Source organism: Rhipicephalus sanguineus, chromosome 1, assembly GCF_013339695.2.
Source record: "Rhipicephalus sanguineus isolate Rsan-2018 chromosome 1, BIME_Rsan_1.4, whole genome shotgun sequence".
Taxonomy (NCBI): domain Eukaryota; kingdom Metazoa; phylum Arthropoda; class Arachnida; order Ixodida; family Ixodidae; genus Rhipicephalus; species Rhipicephalus sanguineus.
In genome coordinates, this window is record NC_051176.1 from 253,635,882 (window position 1) to 253,652,597 (window position 16,716).

Genomic DNA, 16,716 nt, shown 5'->3' on the forward strand with positions numbered 1-16,716 from the left:
CGGCGACAGCCTTGCGGTCGTCTGTGTCCAAGTGCAGTGGGTGGAATGCTCAGCTGACAAGCTACACTGCAGTTGTGGCGCGCGTCGAAGTACTGAGCACGTGACAAAAAGACATCCCAAGGGTGACCTCAAAGCAAACGTCGGGGCGATAACATGAACGGGTTCTGTGCACAGCACATATACAAGCGTGCTTGCCAGAAGGCAAAGAGCGTCAGTAAAGACAACCTTCAAAGGGCTGGTAAGTAAGTACACGAGCCTCCATTCCGCGGTTATCGTCATCCTCTATCCCTTTTCTCATTTCCTGTCGGTCCCCCTTATTTTTTTAGTTATAGCCGGCAGAAGCAGCTCTCGTAATGCAGTGGGGTCAACCTTCGCAGACCGTATTCATAATAGAACCTTTTTACGCTAAAATTGTTCGCAATAGAAAATTTTCAGTTAATCCTGACACTGCACAGACTGTTAGCGAAGGCCGCTGACCGATGCCAGAAAGAACTTACGGAAAGAAAACTTTGTGAATTCGGCACCAGGGCCCCAATTCACAAAGCATTCTTAAGCGTAAATGTTCGTAAGAGCAGTTTTCAGCCAATCTTGACGCTGGACATCTTATTGGTGTATATAGGCGGCCGGCCAACGGCAAAGATGACATACAAACGAAGAGCTTTGTGAATTTTTCATCATGATTGTTTCTGATAAATAAGCTTTCCCTTTCTTCAGAATCGTGGCTTGCTGTTCGAAGTGGCACTTTCCTTTCTTCATGTATGCATAGCGAAAAGTAAAGAGAAATGAAACCGTTATACGAAAAGCAGGAGCGTGACAGCGCTGTGTTTGTCTTCCTTTCCTTGGCTGATTTTTTTTCTTTTGTTTTCCGGTTTGCTCCTCCTACTTAATATGCTTATAGCAACTTTTCGACACAGATGTAAATGACTAAGACGTAGACGGAGAAGCGAGGTACTTGCCACGGAATGTGGGCTTCATGCGCAGACTGTTACACTCGGCCCTGAAGTGTGTGGGGCCCAATTCAAAAACGTTTTTCATTCGTAACTGCTCATAGTCATGCTGTGACTGATAATGATGGCGATGCCTGAGCCCTTTGTAAAGTGTGGGCAGCTTTACGCCACCCACTCGTTACGCAATTTACATGGTGTGGCGCCTGGCGCTGTTCTGCGCTTCTGCCGCACAACATTACGTCTGTGAACGTGACTCGACCAACATGACATGGCACCTGCATAGGGTCTTTTTCCGACGAAGTTCCAAGCGCTGGTGTGTCCCTGTGGTAGAATGTTCGACTGCCACGCAGGGCGCCTGGGTTCGATTCCGGTTCGAACCTCGGTTTTTATTTCTCGTCGGTTGCGGGGTCAAGTGGTTATTTGTACGATAGCATGGACATCGAGCATGGACATAATGAACGATAGCATGGACATCGAGTTTTTGCGAACTCGAAATTTTCATTTCACATGAAGATGAGCGTCATGAGCGATCCAGAGAAATCAGAACCTCGCTATTAATTTTGGTATCGAAAAATAGACTTACCTTTTTTTTTCCGAGTACAATGGGCTTACAAGTGAGCTGGACTGAGCCATGTTTTGAGGTCACAACGAGAACAAGCCAGTACACACGCTGTATATATGGAAGCTTGAACAGCACTTTATTGCTACATATATCGGCCGTTGTGCAATGGTCACCGGATCGTGCGCTTCAAGGCCTTCAGTGAATAAACACCCTAGAATTGTTATGGAAGACGTTAGTGGAAGGAAGTAAAGTTTCAGCTGATGCAACGTTGCATGAAACGATTCTTGTGGCATGTGGAACACTAGGGGGCATCTGATGTGCGGGACAACCTGCGCAGACAAAAAAAAAAAAACAACAAAAACAATCAAGCACTGCTTTCATCGCGGGAACATGAAGGGGCTTTTGAATGGCGATTGTACCCGGCAGCGTACCTAAATAGACACAAATGCACGAAAAGGATCTGCTCCCAGGCATGGAAACACTATAAACATAAAACCCAGGATACAGGTAGTCCCCTGTGGTGAAAAAGAACGAGCATCTTGCATCGTCACCGTCACTCATTAAAAGTGCAAAACATTTGTTTTTGATAGAGAACGCGCATGTATTATACAGAGGCGGAAATCTAACGCCGCAGTGTAAACTGTTCGGGTCGAACTGAACGTATATGAATCGAGGAGTGCCGTGAGGCAGGTAACCGACACGACGAGTCGGAAAGAAATAAATGTGCTAGACGTAGTCCGCACGGAGAAAGTGGCAGTCCAATACAAATCGTTTCTTGTTCCGAAGCCGCTTCATGCATATTACACGTATGTGTAATAAACACTTCTGGGCTTTTCCCTTTTCCTGGTTGAGAATGCCGCGAAAGAGCGGAAACAAGCTAGCGAGAAAAACACACGATATGACGTAGACGAAACGACTGATTTGTGACTTTATCGGCAGACGTGTTATCCACTGAGGCTTGGTCAAGGATATGTGCGAAATACCCACACAAGCGTATTTTCTCAAGAACGTGCCGCCATGCAGGATGGAGTATAGGGTTCACATTTATGCGCTCGAGTCGCTCTGGCGGGTTTCGCGCCAACTCGCTCACCACTCGCGGAGTTTTGTTCAAAGCAACATAGCGTAAGCGAAGGAAAAACAAGGCGGCCCGATACAGGTACATTATATTCGGGTTAATAATTACAATAAATCTTTGTGCCGTGAGGAAGGGGCAGAAAGAATGAAAGAAGGGGAGGACGGGGAAACAGCTTATTTCTTCTGGAAATGTTTTAACTAGAGCGCCGTCGCTTCTTAGGAAATAAGAGTGACTTTCAAGATTTTTTGTCTTGTTTCTGTACTGCTGTGTCTCCTCACGTGACTGACTGATCAGGATTCAGTGTGGCAACGGCTGTTACCTCTATCAGTGGCGTTTCAAAAGTGACTTCGGTCACCGCTCTTGTGCTAGATTTAAATGCGCGAGCCGCCGCGCCTGTAGGTTGGTCTCGCACCGTGTCATACGTGCGCGAGCGTCCACTGCTTCGGTTCCGACGCAATTAGTGCACGCGCGTGGAGCGTTCACCCAACCAGATCGCTCTCTCGCCGGCTTACTGAGTGTCTTCATGGTTATGTGAACTCAGTGGCGTCAGGAGCACTTTGTTCCGCCACAAAAAGCGCTTTTCTGTGACGGCTCTTTTTAAATAAAAGAAAGTGGACCAAGGGAGAAGTGACTCGAAAACGCATAGCAGCAGTATTGTGTGGGCGTGGTGCTGTGGCTGAACGCTCCAGGCTGTCTGAGTCCTGGTAGTACAACATTTGCAAGACAGGGGTGGCTCGGTTTTAGCCCAGGAAATTGATATATAGACAGAATAAGAGGTAACATGGTAAATTTGCACGGTTTTCGCCGTTTTCACCGTCCCCCCCCCCCCCCCTTTTTTTTTTTAAATTTGCGACAAGTACGTTGCTTGGCCTTTCGTAGGGTTTCTTTCGGTGCACTGTGTTTTCGTTCGTCGTTCATTGAAGCGTGGAACGTTCAGATTCTGAACCCGTTATTATGAGCTACTGATCGAAACGGAAACGACGGGGTGGGTGGGACTGAGCAGGAACTCCTTGCCGCTCATGACGCAGTGCGGACGCAGCAAAACCCTTGCAAAGCATTGCCATCGCTTACCGGCGCTTCTGCGAAGGGAGCTCAACGGAGCTTTCCCCGCAAGCCGGCGTAAATAAGGAAAAGGCGAGGTGGTGGGCCGCGGAAGAGCCTGGCCCGGTACCGGGGCGAGGGTTCGGTTCCTCTCCCTCCGGCCAGCGTGTGTCCATACCGATGGGTGGCACGTGCCTCGGGAGCGCGACCTCAGAACCGGTACGGACCAGAGCCGCGCTTGGCGAGAGTTGGACGCGTGCGCGTGTCCTGTTGTGCCACCAGTGGTCGTGGTCGCGTGGGAGAACACCGTCGGTGGACCAGACGTCCTTGATGGGACTAACGTCACGGGGGCCGCGATGGAGAGGGGGGCCCGACCCTCGACCGATTCCGCGCCGCCACCCTCTCAGGACACATCCTATAAAACCCGGGCGCGCGCGCGCCGCGCTCGCGAGAAACGCCGCGTCTCGGCCTGCTCTGGCACGCCGTCTGTCCACAGGTACGGGCTTTCTCTTCGGACGCGGCCACTTGTTTCTCGAGCGGCTCGCTGTTGACAAGCGCATGCATGACGCATAAATGCATAATAATGCATAAATGAGTGGCGTCGAAAACGTGAGACGAAACTTATTAGCTTTCGATCACTGCAATGTTGAAAAATCAATGACATTTGACGTTACGGACGTCTTCAACTTTCAAACCTATGTGAGAAATGTGATGGAACGAAGTGTAAATGCCAAGTTAAACAATCGCCCTGCCCAGGTGACAGATGTATTAAAAAATTACGCACAGGCCCGCAGCTTATTCGTCTCGATGATGCTTTATTCATCCACAAAGCCCATTTTATGCCGGTTCCTATTTTTGAATGATTTCGTTGAGCGTCCAGCAACTTCCGAGTTTTATAACGAAATACGTTAAAGCTATGCCATATCCCCGGAAATATGATAGATGACTTTCGCGCGAGTGAAAAAAAGAAAAGAAAGAAAGACGTGCGTGGTTTTTAAAATATGTGGCAGCTTTCTTTAGTACGGCATACGTATGGCTTTTGTAAAAACAAATCTACACAATTCATTCTTGAACAGAAGCAATACACTTGCAGTTTGAAAAAGAAGTAAGGCTGTATAAAATGAATTATCTATGGATTTTTAATGTAAAAATTGTAACATTTTGATTTGATAACGGGATCTCTGTTGTATTCGGGGTTGTCGTATTTATCCGAGATACGTTAGGTCATTGAAATAACTTTCGGTCGTAGGTATAGTGCTACAGTAGGTTCTTGGACGCTACAAGGGCGCGTAGCCAGGTAGTCTATTGTTTAAAGTGTTGACGACGTCGTTAACAGTAATTATAGCACAAAGATGCATCACACAGACTGACAATAGCGTTTTCTTTTCTGGTAACGGTGTACACAAATTTACAAATACATGCAATGCTGTAATGAAAGAAGATGGGCCAATTGCATGAAATTGGAAGAAATGATGCAAGAGAGAGAGAGAGAATCAGAGAGAAAAGAAATGAAAATTACCCAGCGTGAAAAGCTTGTATTAAACGCGCACATTGTCAAAATTGTAGGTTATTTCAAGTGTGTCGTTGTTGGTGTTCCGTGCCCACGTGGAGGTCTTGAGGCAAACGCACGAGTTTGATAGAAGCATTGTCTAGAGTCAGTTGATCGTATCAAATATGTTCTTTCGCCGCAGGTGATAATTTCTTATTTATAATTATCTACTTTGCCCAAACCCAAGTTACTGCATGGTTGATAGTCTCGGCCACCACGGTGGACTGGGAGCTACAAAATTGGCGTAATGCAATTCTGCATAGGTTATTAATTACCATCTATGTTCTGAACGTAAACGGAGTGAAACGAAATATAAGGTACCTGTGAACGATATCCTGACAATAAAAAAAATGAATATTATTGTGAGACGAGTAAGAGTGAACTATGAAAAATTCCAGTGGACCGTCTGATATGTGGAATGCAACCAGGCCGTTATGCATTGCCTTAGATCAAATGGTGAACGTGTTGACCTTGGCCGGTTTTCTTGTATAGTTAAAGTGATCAGTGTGGGTTTTAGGAAAGCGGTCCTGATGTGTGTAAAGAATGTGCTATGTGCCATTAGGTCTAGTAGGTGTTTACACAGTTTCATTTTAACGTCACCATGTTTTTTCTGATGTCCTTGTGGTGCTGCCTTATCGTTGTTCTTATTCGGGGGCCGCAAGCGCAGCGATCTTTCAATTTGCACTTTCTTTCTTTCTTTCTTTCTTTCTTTCTTTCTTTCTTTCTTTCTTTCTTTCTTTCTTTCTTTCTTTCTTTCTTTCTTTCTTTCTTTCTTTCTTTCTTTCTTTCTTTCTTTCTCTCTTTCTTTCTTTCTTTCTTTTCAGCCGCTTTTTTGTAGTTGATGCCTCCCAAAGCAGAACTAAATCAATGAGTTGCGTCGAAAACGTGAGGCGAAACTTATTAGCTTTCGATCACTGCAACGTTGAAAAATCAATGACATTTGACGTTACGGACGTCTTCAACTTTGAAACCTATGTGCGAAATGTGATGGAGCGAAGTGTAAATACCAAGTTGAACAATCGCTCTGCCCAGGCGACAGATGCGGTCGCTCAGAAATGTGTACCCGGGAATACACGCGGTGATGCATATTTAGTTTCGCGTGAGTGCCGCAGCATTCGCGTAATTAATACGTGATAGAAGATGCAGCAGGAAAAAGGAGCGCGACGCACGGCTCGTGCCACTTGCGTTGATCTTCCTTTTTTTTTTCTTTTATGTCCGCGTAAGTTTTGCGTTAAGCTTTCATAAAACCGAAGTGCCTATTCCGACAACTCTAACCTTACACATAACGTTCCATTGGCGCTGTGACACTTATGATGCAGTCGTCTATCATCAATAAGTTCACGAGTCCCGCACAAAGCCGCGCCAATATTTTTGAAGCCTTTGCTTCGTATATGCTTCGTGTGTTTGGGCTCGTGTGCAAACGTGAACATGTGGGCTGTCTTCTTCCCCTAGTGCGGTACGAAGTTTCGTGATTCTAGTTACGCAATGTGTGATTTTTAGTCACGTGACTAGTTGTTACGTGATGTTATGTGATCTTAGTCCCGCGTGATGTTACTTGATCTTTAGTCACGCAACATATTCGCCCATCGCAGTTATTGAATTGCACGGCCGGACAAATCGGCGCCCGCGTTGCGGAAGCGAAGCAGACGAGGGACGAAGCGAAAGCGTGCCGGTTCGTTTATGTTCGCACTACACGGCGCAACGAAAAGCTTTAACAGCTCGGCTGCTCAAATAAATTAAACTTTTCTAGTGCCTGCTCGTTCAAACTTCATTATATTGGTCATGCTGCCTGGTCGTGTTGCTGACGCAGAGTATTTCATTGTAGATGCAAAGCGTATTGCATGTAGCACGTATTCCGGCTTTTGTCAGCAACGTATGTCAGCATAACCCTAAATTCTCAAGCACGAACAATTGACATTCATCCGTATACAATTCAAGAATGCCAATATACTCTGGTTCCTGCAAGTGTAAAAAGACAGGTGGTCAAGGTTACTTAAGAGGCCTACAATAGACCAGGTGTAGCACAAGGCGCCTTGTGCAGTTAAGGACAGGCATATGTCATTACACATTCTTGATTATAGGGGTACGCTTACAGTGGGTAAAAAGCAAGCAAACACAATGTTCCGTTGTTACTGCTTACGGTATTCAGTGGGCCCCATAGGCGTGCACAGGGTTCCCCATCAGGGGATGGGGGTCGAAGGTTCATCGCACGCCCCCCCCCCCTACTAAGTGAATGTAGGAGGCAGATTTTGGGCCCCCCCTTTCTCTTAGGTGGCTAGGGGGGTCAATGTATGAGGCAGATTTTGCCCCCCCCCCCCCTTAGGTGACTAGGGGGGGGGCGGCCGCCCCCCCCCCCCCCTGCCTCCACCCCGTGCGCACGCCTATGGTGGGCCGACAATCCTTTTATCGTGTACACTGCGGTGTGTAAAACGCTGCGCTGAACGAAGGGCGGCGCGCCTTCCACGCGTTAGACGTTGTGTAACGTGCCACAATGCAGTCACTTATTGCGCTCGTAAAAAAGCAAGAAGAAAAAAAATGTCTGTGTTGTCTTCATTGCACCTCCATTTGACAAAGCCGCCTCAGGTGACTGTTGACAACACCTAGCACGACAACAGTAAACCGACCCCTTGCGACAATGAATGCCTTCACTGCTTGCGCCTGTGGTTTCCTGGGTGTAGTACCGCTGATGGTCATGCCGCTGGTTGGCTTCGGTGGACTCATATCTCAATAACTGCGCTCCTGTTGTGATCTGTAGTTTTGCTTGTGCTCTTGAATGCATATCATAATAATAATAAAAAAAAAACTAAATTCGTACATGGCTGTGTTGCCGGCGCGCATGCCGACGCTTGCACTCTAAATAAGCGCTCCAAAAGAGGGCCCCCCAGGTCTCTGGTCACCATTTATCTATGTACCTTGCACCCCTACCCCCTCCTCCTTCCTTCGCCTTCTTGACCGCGGGGCTGTTCAGGTGTCCGTGCAGATGCGACATTTACAATGGCCACGATCTTTTCTCCGCCTCCACCAACAACAAACTTGCTCGCACACGCAAGGCAGGCCCATTTAAATGCGGTTTAACTGGTAAGGTCTCAAGCAGTACACCTCCGGGTTTGTACCTATAAAAAAATACATTGAATTTGCTTTAAAACCAATTGAAGTAAGAATAACGATAAAGATAACACTTGAACGCTCGCAAACACTCACACATGTGAAAGAAAAAGACGAAACATGTCGAGCACATTCGCATACCTTCAAGACAGCCTCTGACTTTTCTGAAAGTACGAAATAAGGGGAACTTAAGGGCTCGTTTTCTTTGTTAGACAGCTACATTAACGACAGCCAACCATAGGTCGGCAAAAAATGCGGAGCTCACTCAGACTCACTCATGGAATATATATTGCACTTAGGGCTCACTCGGACTCAGACGCACCAAAGTTTTCCTCGACCAGACTCACTCGGACTCAGACTCACTAAACGTTTTCTCAACCGGACTCACTCGGACTCAAACTCACCTAAATATTACTCACTCGGTCTCACTCAGACTCACGGCTCGATTTGGCTCTGAGTGAGTCGACTCATGAGTCCGTTGGCGTATAATTAGCTTTTTCGATCAGGATGTCAACGCACTTAAACACCAATATCTCGCATAATCGGTGCTCTGCGATACGCATTTTGATCTCGTACTTTCACATACGAGTTTTCAGTGATTGCAATCCAGTAGGGACATTTTGATTGAAAGATATGACTCACACGAGATATTTTTATCAAGAACTTCCTTTGAAAAGTTTTACAGGGGAAGGGGTCAAGGCACGCCTCTGATCAATAAACATTGAGCTGGCGTATGAACGCTAGTGCGTTGAAGTATCTGTGAGTAGAAGTGAGTATCAACGTGAGCCGTCGTAAGGCTGATAGTAATGCTGAAGTTGAGTAGTTATCACCATTGGTCGGCAAAAAAATTTGGAGCTCACTCAGACTCACTCAAGAAATATATCTTGTGCTTGTAGGCGCTCGGACTCAGCCTCACAAAAATTTTCCTCAACCGGACTCACCCGGACTCAGACTCACGAAAGTTTGTCTCAACCGAACTCACTCGGACTCAAACTCATCAAAATATTACTCACCCGGACTCACTCAGACACAGACTAACGGCTCGATCAAAGTCTGAGTGAGCTTGAGTGAGTCGATTCATGAGTGAGTTTGCCGACCTATGCAACCAACAGACAATCAAAGCCAAGAAAGGTGTAGGGGACGTTATTTGTAGCAATTATGGCATAAATGGGATGAAATTAAAGTAGACGAAAAGCCCACTTGCCGCCGGCAGGAACCGAACTTCCAACCTTCGAATAACGCGTCCGATACTCTGTCAATCGAGCTACGGCAGCGGTCGTCCCGCCGTACACTTTATTGGGTATATCTGTGCATTTAACCCTGGGCGCCACATTTTTTTAGTTGATGCCTCCCAAATCAGAGCTAAATAAATGAATTGCGTCGAAAACGTGAGACGAAACTTATTAGCTTTCGATCACTGCAATGTTTAAAAGTACGGGGTTAGATTCCCACGTGAACCGAATATTTTTTATTCTTTCTTCATTTGAATCTATTTTGAATTTTCACTCAAGGATAACGCTGATTTTTCGCTCAAAACTAACGACGCCGACGCCGACACCGGAATTTCTGTGAAACGAGCTCTTTGACGCTATCGCGTTAACTGGAACACTGGTTGTGTCCACATTATGTTGTTCATGTCACTTCATTAAACAAGACAAGAGAATGCCGCCGCTATCCTCTGAAACCACAGCCGCTGTATGGAGCACTTGCTAGACTGCTGTAATGCTACCCGCATTAACGCCGAAATTCGTAGATGAGTTCTGCTGGTATTTTGCATTGCAGCCGACACCATTTGGTTTACGTGCACCACACCAAGTTAACCTTTGAACCAAAATATATCCTACTTACTTGAACTCAATCAAGCGCAATTGTTCGTCACTGAGCGTACGTTTATAATGAGCGGGCTGTTTGTTACATGCGTATGACCGTCATATGCGCGCATTTTGAAACATTGAGAATCAAGTTAAAGTGCAACCCCATTGCTGTCTAGTAACTATAAAAAATAACCCGGGTACGAATTCACACAACGTTTCTTTCATAAGGGCTCTCATGTTTATCGGTCGCCTTCCGCGATAAGATATGCAGCATTAGATTTGCCAGACATTTTCCGTTATGAACACATTTGTAGCGTAAGAACTTTTTGAGAGTACCGACCCAAATAATTTTCGGACTTTCTGCTTAGATGCGACATCACAAGAGAATCTTTGAAATTGACAAAAAATACAAAAGATGAAGGATGAAAAAAGGCAATTTTTACGGAGATTTCAGTGACAAGTCTATTAAATAAATAATTAAAAAAACACGCGGGACCTAAAAAAAACAACCATTGATAAAGATTTTATCTGAACAAATTGGTGTCTATCCGAAGATAAAATTGAAGCAATCGCGAGATTTTGCTCCTATCTAAAACGTTTTCTATAGAGAGAAGGATAGCGAGAGAAGAGAAAATGCAGGCATGTTAACTGGAAGATTCTGGTATGCTACCCTACAATTGGGGAAAGGAATACGGCCCAAAGCGGTCCCGAATGAAGGCCTGTTGAGAGGGCACCGTCAGAACTATATAGTCGGGTACAACTTTAGAAGGCAGCGTCATTTCCTCCTCAAAGGCGGATGAACACAAGCCTGCACCAATGGGCGCGCACTCGGGACTGACGTCATGAGCGGGACGGCCGGGGGCTCCGCCTTCGAAGAACATCGGCTCGTGCATGAGCGGGACTATTTCTTTAGTCGCGGAGGCGATCGGCTGCCGCGCTTCGGTCGTCTGGGTGGGGTCTCTCCTGCCTTCTTAAGTTGTATCCGACTATAGATGGTTTCAGTGTTTACACACACATGCCCTGGACGGCTTCTGGTTTTGTCCACCGACGTGGCATACTAGCATTGGCGGGGAAGAAAAGCATTGGCGAGTAGCCCGCAGACTTTCAAAACTTTTCTTTCCGTGTGCAGTCAAATAATAAACATTTTTCTAAGCTGTACACAAGAATGTAAGAGGTACTCTTGAATTTTATGCGCCCTCCTTTTATCCGAAAATGTGAAAAGAGACTTTCCTTACACAGAGACAACTTAAAAACACTGTTTTCGCTTCGGCGTTAGAGAATGATAAATGAAGTGACCGGAAGTTTCTTGGGGCGGAACGCTTGCTGCTACTATCGCAGTCGCGAAACCGGCTGTAGAACTAGGCCGGAATTCATAAACTTACGCTGGCATTATTCGTAAAACACACTTCAGCCAGCCGTGACGCTGGGCATATTACTAGCGATGGTAGCCAGCAAATAACGAAAATCACTTACGAAATAAGCGCGTTGGGAATTCGGCCCCTGTTTCCTATAAAGAAGGGCCGCTTTCGGTAGCACATCACAAGCTCACGCTAAACATACACGTTCAGCGCGAGCTTGTGATGTGCTACCGAAAGAGGTTTAGAAGTGTAGGAAGACGCAAGCCGCCCGTGCTAATTATATATCCAACATCATGATCGCCTGGCACCTGCGGTGTATGTCAACATTTTGTGAGCATTTTGTAAAAGAAATTCTTGGGCTGACTGCACAAAGCTTTCCGTGCTTAAGCGCTCTTCGCCATTGGCCAGCCGGCGTCGTAAACGGCATGCCCGCCAACACGACGGCTGAAAATTTCTCTTACGAACAAGTTTAGCGTAAGACATTCTTCAGAATACGAGCCCGGATTGACAATCAATCAACCGAAAGTGAAGAAAATACGAGAAATAGTTACAGGGATTATTATTTCAAAATTGAATGTAAGGGTACAGCTACTTTACACTTCGAGGATAGGCCTACAACACACCTCGTCGCTATATAAGACTGGACAAAGAAACTTAATAACCACATAATAATAATATCTGGGGTTTAACGTCCCAAAACCACGATATGATTATGAGAGACGCCGTAGTGGAGGGCTCCGGAAATTTCGACCACCTGGGGTTCTTTAACGTGCACCTAAATCTAAGTACACGGGCCTCAAACATTTTCGCCTCCATCGAAAATGCGGCCGCCGCGGCCGGGATTCGATCCCGCGACCTTCGGGTCAGCAGTCGAGTGTCATAACCACTAGACCACCGTGGCGGGGCAACTTAATAACCACATAACGTGCGATGGACCGAAAATTGACAGCAGTAATACTAAGAGATAGGAAGACAGCAGAGTGTATCAGGAAACAAACTGAGTAGCCTGTATCCTATATAGTCGATATTAAGAGAAATAAATGTGCATGGTCACGTCACAAGGACAGATAACCGATGGTCTCTTAGAGCGACGGAACGGATACCAAGAGATGAGATGCGGGGCCAAGGACCTCAAAGGGTTAGGTGGAGCAACGAAATTAAGAAATTTGCAGGCATAAAATGGAGACATCTCACGCCGGAGAGGGTGCGTTGGAAATCACAGAGCCTTCGATCACGCTGTGGTAGACATAAAAAGGTAGGCCGTAAAAAAAAAAAGCTCACACACTACTGATGCTGACGTAAGGGAAACTACAACGGACCAGTAACAAGGAACATTTACGAACTTAACCTGTAGAAGTTCGGCCTGTGCGCTCGCATTTAGAATATATTTTTACGCTGTAATTGCTTGTAAGAGCAGCTGCGGCTGCGTGATGTTGGACGTATTTTTAGTGAAGACGCGTGTCAATAGCAAACGACACGTATCCTATACTGGCGGAAGACGCTGGAAGCGTCTTTGTGGGGGCTTTGGTCGCTGCTAGGGTAGTTGTCATCTTACGCTGGGTTTACCTCTACTGGGCGCAAGCATTCCTTAAGATATAGCGCCATCCTGCTTATGATTTACAAGACATTTTGCCATTGCTCTCCCGTCATACAAGATTATTCGCTGAAAGAGGTGGTCTATTAGTTTGACCATTCTGACCTATTTTACATAATCATTATGAAGGACAATGGGTACGCGAGTAATTTGTTTATTGTATCGCTTCGTGGACATATCTAAAAAACAAAAAAAAACACGAAAATCACGCCAAAAAGACTACAGCACGATAAGTGCCATCTTACGTTTAGTAGTAGCTGCGCCTGTTGGAGTTGAAGACATTTATATCAAATGGGCACCGACGCTCCACCGAATGGCGCAGCAGATAAGCATGTGTCGGACGACATCTGCGTGAAACATACTTAACGCACTGTAAAATGATTGCACGCCGTTCCCTCTCGTCATTACGCACCTCCACGGCGACGAAAGGTCCTCCAACTTAAACTTGTTATCACGGAGTTATGCTTTCTCTCCCTTTCCACTGATGCGAGCGAGCCGCGTATACGCACCGCGCAGATAAGGCAAAGGTCGCGTCAAATGTATAGGTGAGAGGGAACACTCTAGACTGGCATTTTCGTCCCTAGACGGCGTCTCGGCTGCTGCTGCTGCTTATCGGAGAGAGTGCGATGGATGACGCTAGGCCATGGAAGTTCAACAAAGTCCATTCCAGAAGCTAACCCGCGCCTGAACGGTCTGTAGTTCCTGCGAGTTGCCTTCGGACACAAGTGCCGCGTCTCCGACTTCAAGCTATCTAGCAGCAAGCCATGTCTTCCAAGGGCCACAGCGTTTCCCCGGAGATGACGACGCAGAGGTGAGGGCGCGTGCACCGAGTGTGATATTTGCCACTTTCTCTGCGTTGAATGGTTGAAGTCGTCTCGAGCACCAGCCGTGGTAGCTTCGCACATACGGTGTCGCACTGCTAAGCTCGAGGACGCGGGTTCGATTCCCGGCCACGGCCGCCGTATTTCCGTGAGGGCGAAATGCGCCCGTGTACTTAGATTTAGGTGCACGTTCAACAACCGCAGGTGGTCAAAATTAATCCGGAGCCCCCCCCCCCCCCTACGGAGTGCCTCATATCGTGGTTTCGACACGTAAAATGCCATCGTTACATTAGGCTCATCTGGAGCATGTGAAATACGCTAGAGGAGCCGCTTGACAACCATAAGTTGCCACAACTCCGGTGCAAATAATGTGGAAATGCAATGACGTACGTGCCTCGTTTTTTCCTGCACATTTTATACCGAGACAGTTGATGTAATCTCGCTCCAATATTTTTTTTTTTTGCACTCGTAATTACCTCCCTCCTCCTAGTGCATTCCCTATTAAATTAACTTGTCACCCTTTCGGGTGTTCTGTTCGTTCGTGGTCGTTGTGAGGCAGGAGCGGGCTGTTTAGAGCGGTGGGCTGATATTTATGTGGACGTCGCTTATAACTTCAATCTTAGCCGACATCAGCAACGTATCTGTAAGGTACTCCGTGGGCGCTTCGGATTCTGGACATCAGAAAATTTAACTGGCAGAGTGCATACAGTCCTCAAGACCAGGGTGTCGGAACGAAATGTTTTTCGTTTCTGTTTTAGTTTCGTTCCACCGCAAAAAGTTCCGTTCCGTTTCTGTTCCAGAACGAAAAAAAAAAAATGTTCCGTAATGGTTCGTAACGGTTCTTTATTTTCGTATGCAAAAATTTGAAGCTAAGGTAATCATAAAAAACATTGGATTTGTGATATAGTTACTTGCCCTCCACTTAAGAAAGTGGGACAGCGGTAAAACACGTTCTTCCCCCGTTCTTCAGAGGAGCGGAAGTAACTGCACCATGAATTCCAACCAGCTAGCACAAACCAGTATACCTTTCAAAGTCATAGTTGGAAGCATTCAACGAGGGACTCGTTGCGCAATTCGCATTGTGTGACGCCAGGTTGTTACTTTACTCTTCTGCCATGCTATATTACATATGTTAACACGATTCCTTGCCCGACATGACGCCTGTAAGAGTATTTTTGCGAATGAGTTAAAAGCAACAGCGTGGCACTATGGTGGAATACTCGACTGCCACGCAGAGGGCGCTGGTTATAATCTCATCCGATCCTAGAAATTAGTTTCTCATTTCATTTTTTCTCATTTCACGCGATAGCGATCATGGACAACGGCGGCGGCGGACAACTACGGCGCCAAAATCGGCTGTTGGGATCTCATAACAGCTGTCGCTGTAACAAACTTTAGCGCCGACAATGCCCTCTTCACGCTGGCCTGCGTGACAGGCGCGCAAAAGTCCACTTGCGTTGATATAGACATATCTGGTTGCCAATCTTTTCGTTTTTCGCACAATTTCAACATACCTTTGCTTTGGAATCCCTGCCTGAGGTACGCGCTAATACTGCACCCCGAGATATGCATAATTGCTCACGTTGCGTGACCTCAGTTGTTCCTGATTGCCAATTTTTCTCGTGAACCGAAAAACAATTGAAATATATTTCGGTTTCACTCCGGAACGAAATAATAGATTCGGTTACGTTTTCGTTCTGGTCAAAAATATCGTTTTTTTCGCTTTTCGTTTTTGGTTTTCGTTCCGTTTCGACACACTGCTCAAGACTGGCCTTCAAAAGCCTATTGCTTCGCATTCACGGTGCTACGAAAGAAGCGTCCCGGGAATCCATATTCTTTTAGCTGTGCTCTGTATAATTACTCGCACCTGTGAATGGGAAGAAAAACCCTTTTGTGCCTGCCATGTTGGAAAGAAATCAACCTGTCGATTAGTCATTCGTTGCACAGAAAAGCGAAGCCTTACGAAACGATCTGTCACACGATGGTCATTAAGTTGGCTCCCCCGAACAAATTGCGCAAACGACTTGAGCGGACAGACTTAGAGCACCAATACTTCTTTCAATTACGACACCGTATCTCTGCTGTACTAAACGGCGGTGTTTTGTGTGCAGCCACCCGAAGGAGGTGGCGAGAAGCTGTACCCGATTTACAATAGGCACAAGTTGCCAGGATTGTTCAAGGTTAACGCAGCGCTGCCGTACACGCATCGACGCATGCTCTCAAAAAGGATGTCCTGAGCCCGTCGTTATCCGCAAATACTTTCTCGTTGCCCCAGCCCGATGCTCGTGTCTAGATGGCTATTACGAAGCTCGTTTGCAAAATAAACGAAAGGCATTGCTATTATCATTACAGTTGAAACTCGATTTAACGAAGTAATGAACATGATTGAACTATTTCGTTAAGTCGGGAAGTTCGTAATATTCGGAAAGGGTTTTTTTTTCGGACCTTTGAAATCTAAAATTGCAACAAAGTGGCACACAAAAGCTACCGCGACATTGTATTTGCCGCCAACCCACGCCTGCGTGTGTGAAGTGAGGACGGCCCGGTCATGGAGCCTTCTATGTCCAGGTGATGCAGACCAGGTAGACGGTCACGTAAAGCTGTGGTAGGCTGCCGATATCCGAAGACGAGGAGAACGATTACAGTGATAGTGTGAGCAGGCGCATTAAGAGTGTTGCGAGGAGACGGTCAGCGCCATCTGCTGTATAAACCATGAAATAGCGAAAGTAACCACCGTGGTGTTCCTTTGGAAGCATTTGCAGGGACAAAAATCACCGCCGCCCCTAGCGTGATCTAGTCCGTTAGAGCGCTACCGACTATTGAGATCAATTGTTCCGTGCATGGGCGCGG

The 16,716-nt window shown here is 46.5% G+C and overlaps 2 protein-coding genes across 5 annotated transcripts in view; one reads left to right on the plus strand and one right to left on the minus strand.

The window, feature by feature from the left end:
• Positions 1–1,624: 1,624 nt before the first annotated feature.
• LOC119377927 (uncharacterized) overlaps positions 1,625–16,716 on the minus strand; it is a 33,489-nt gene continuing 18,397 nt past the window's right edge. For all 4 annotated transcript variants that reach the window (XM_037647230.2, XM_037647220.2, XM_037647226.2 and 1 more), the window contains one exon: positions 1,625–1,838. The gene's annotated coding sequence lies outside the window, so the exon portion shown is untranslated. The remainder of the gene's footprint in view (positions 1,839–16,716) is intronic.
• Positions 13,676–16,716, plus strand: part of LOC119377956 (uncharacterized) — a 46,927-nt gene continuing 43,886 nt past the window's right edge. Inside the window, exon 1 of the mRNA XM_037647238.2 lies at positions 13,676–13,856. Within this exon, the coding sequence (XP_037503166.1) occupies positions 13,810–13,856 (47 nt within the window). The 5' untranslated portion in view covers positions 13,676–13,809. The remainder of the gene's footprint in view (positions 13,857–16,716) is intronic.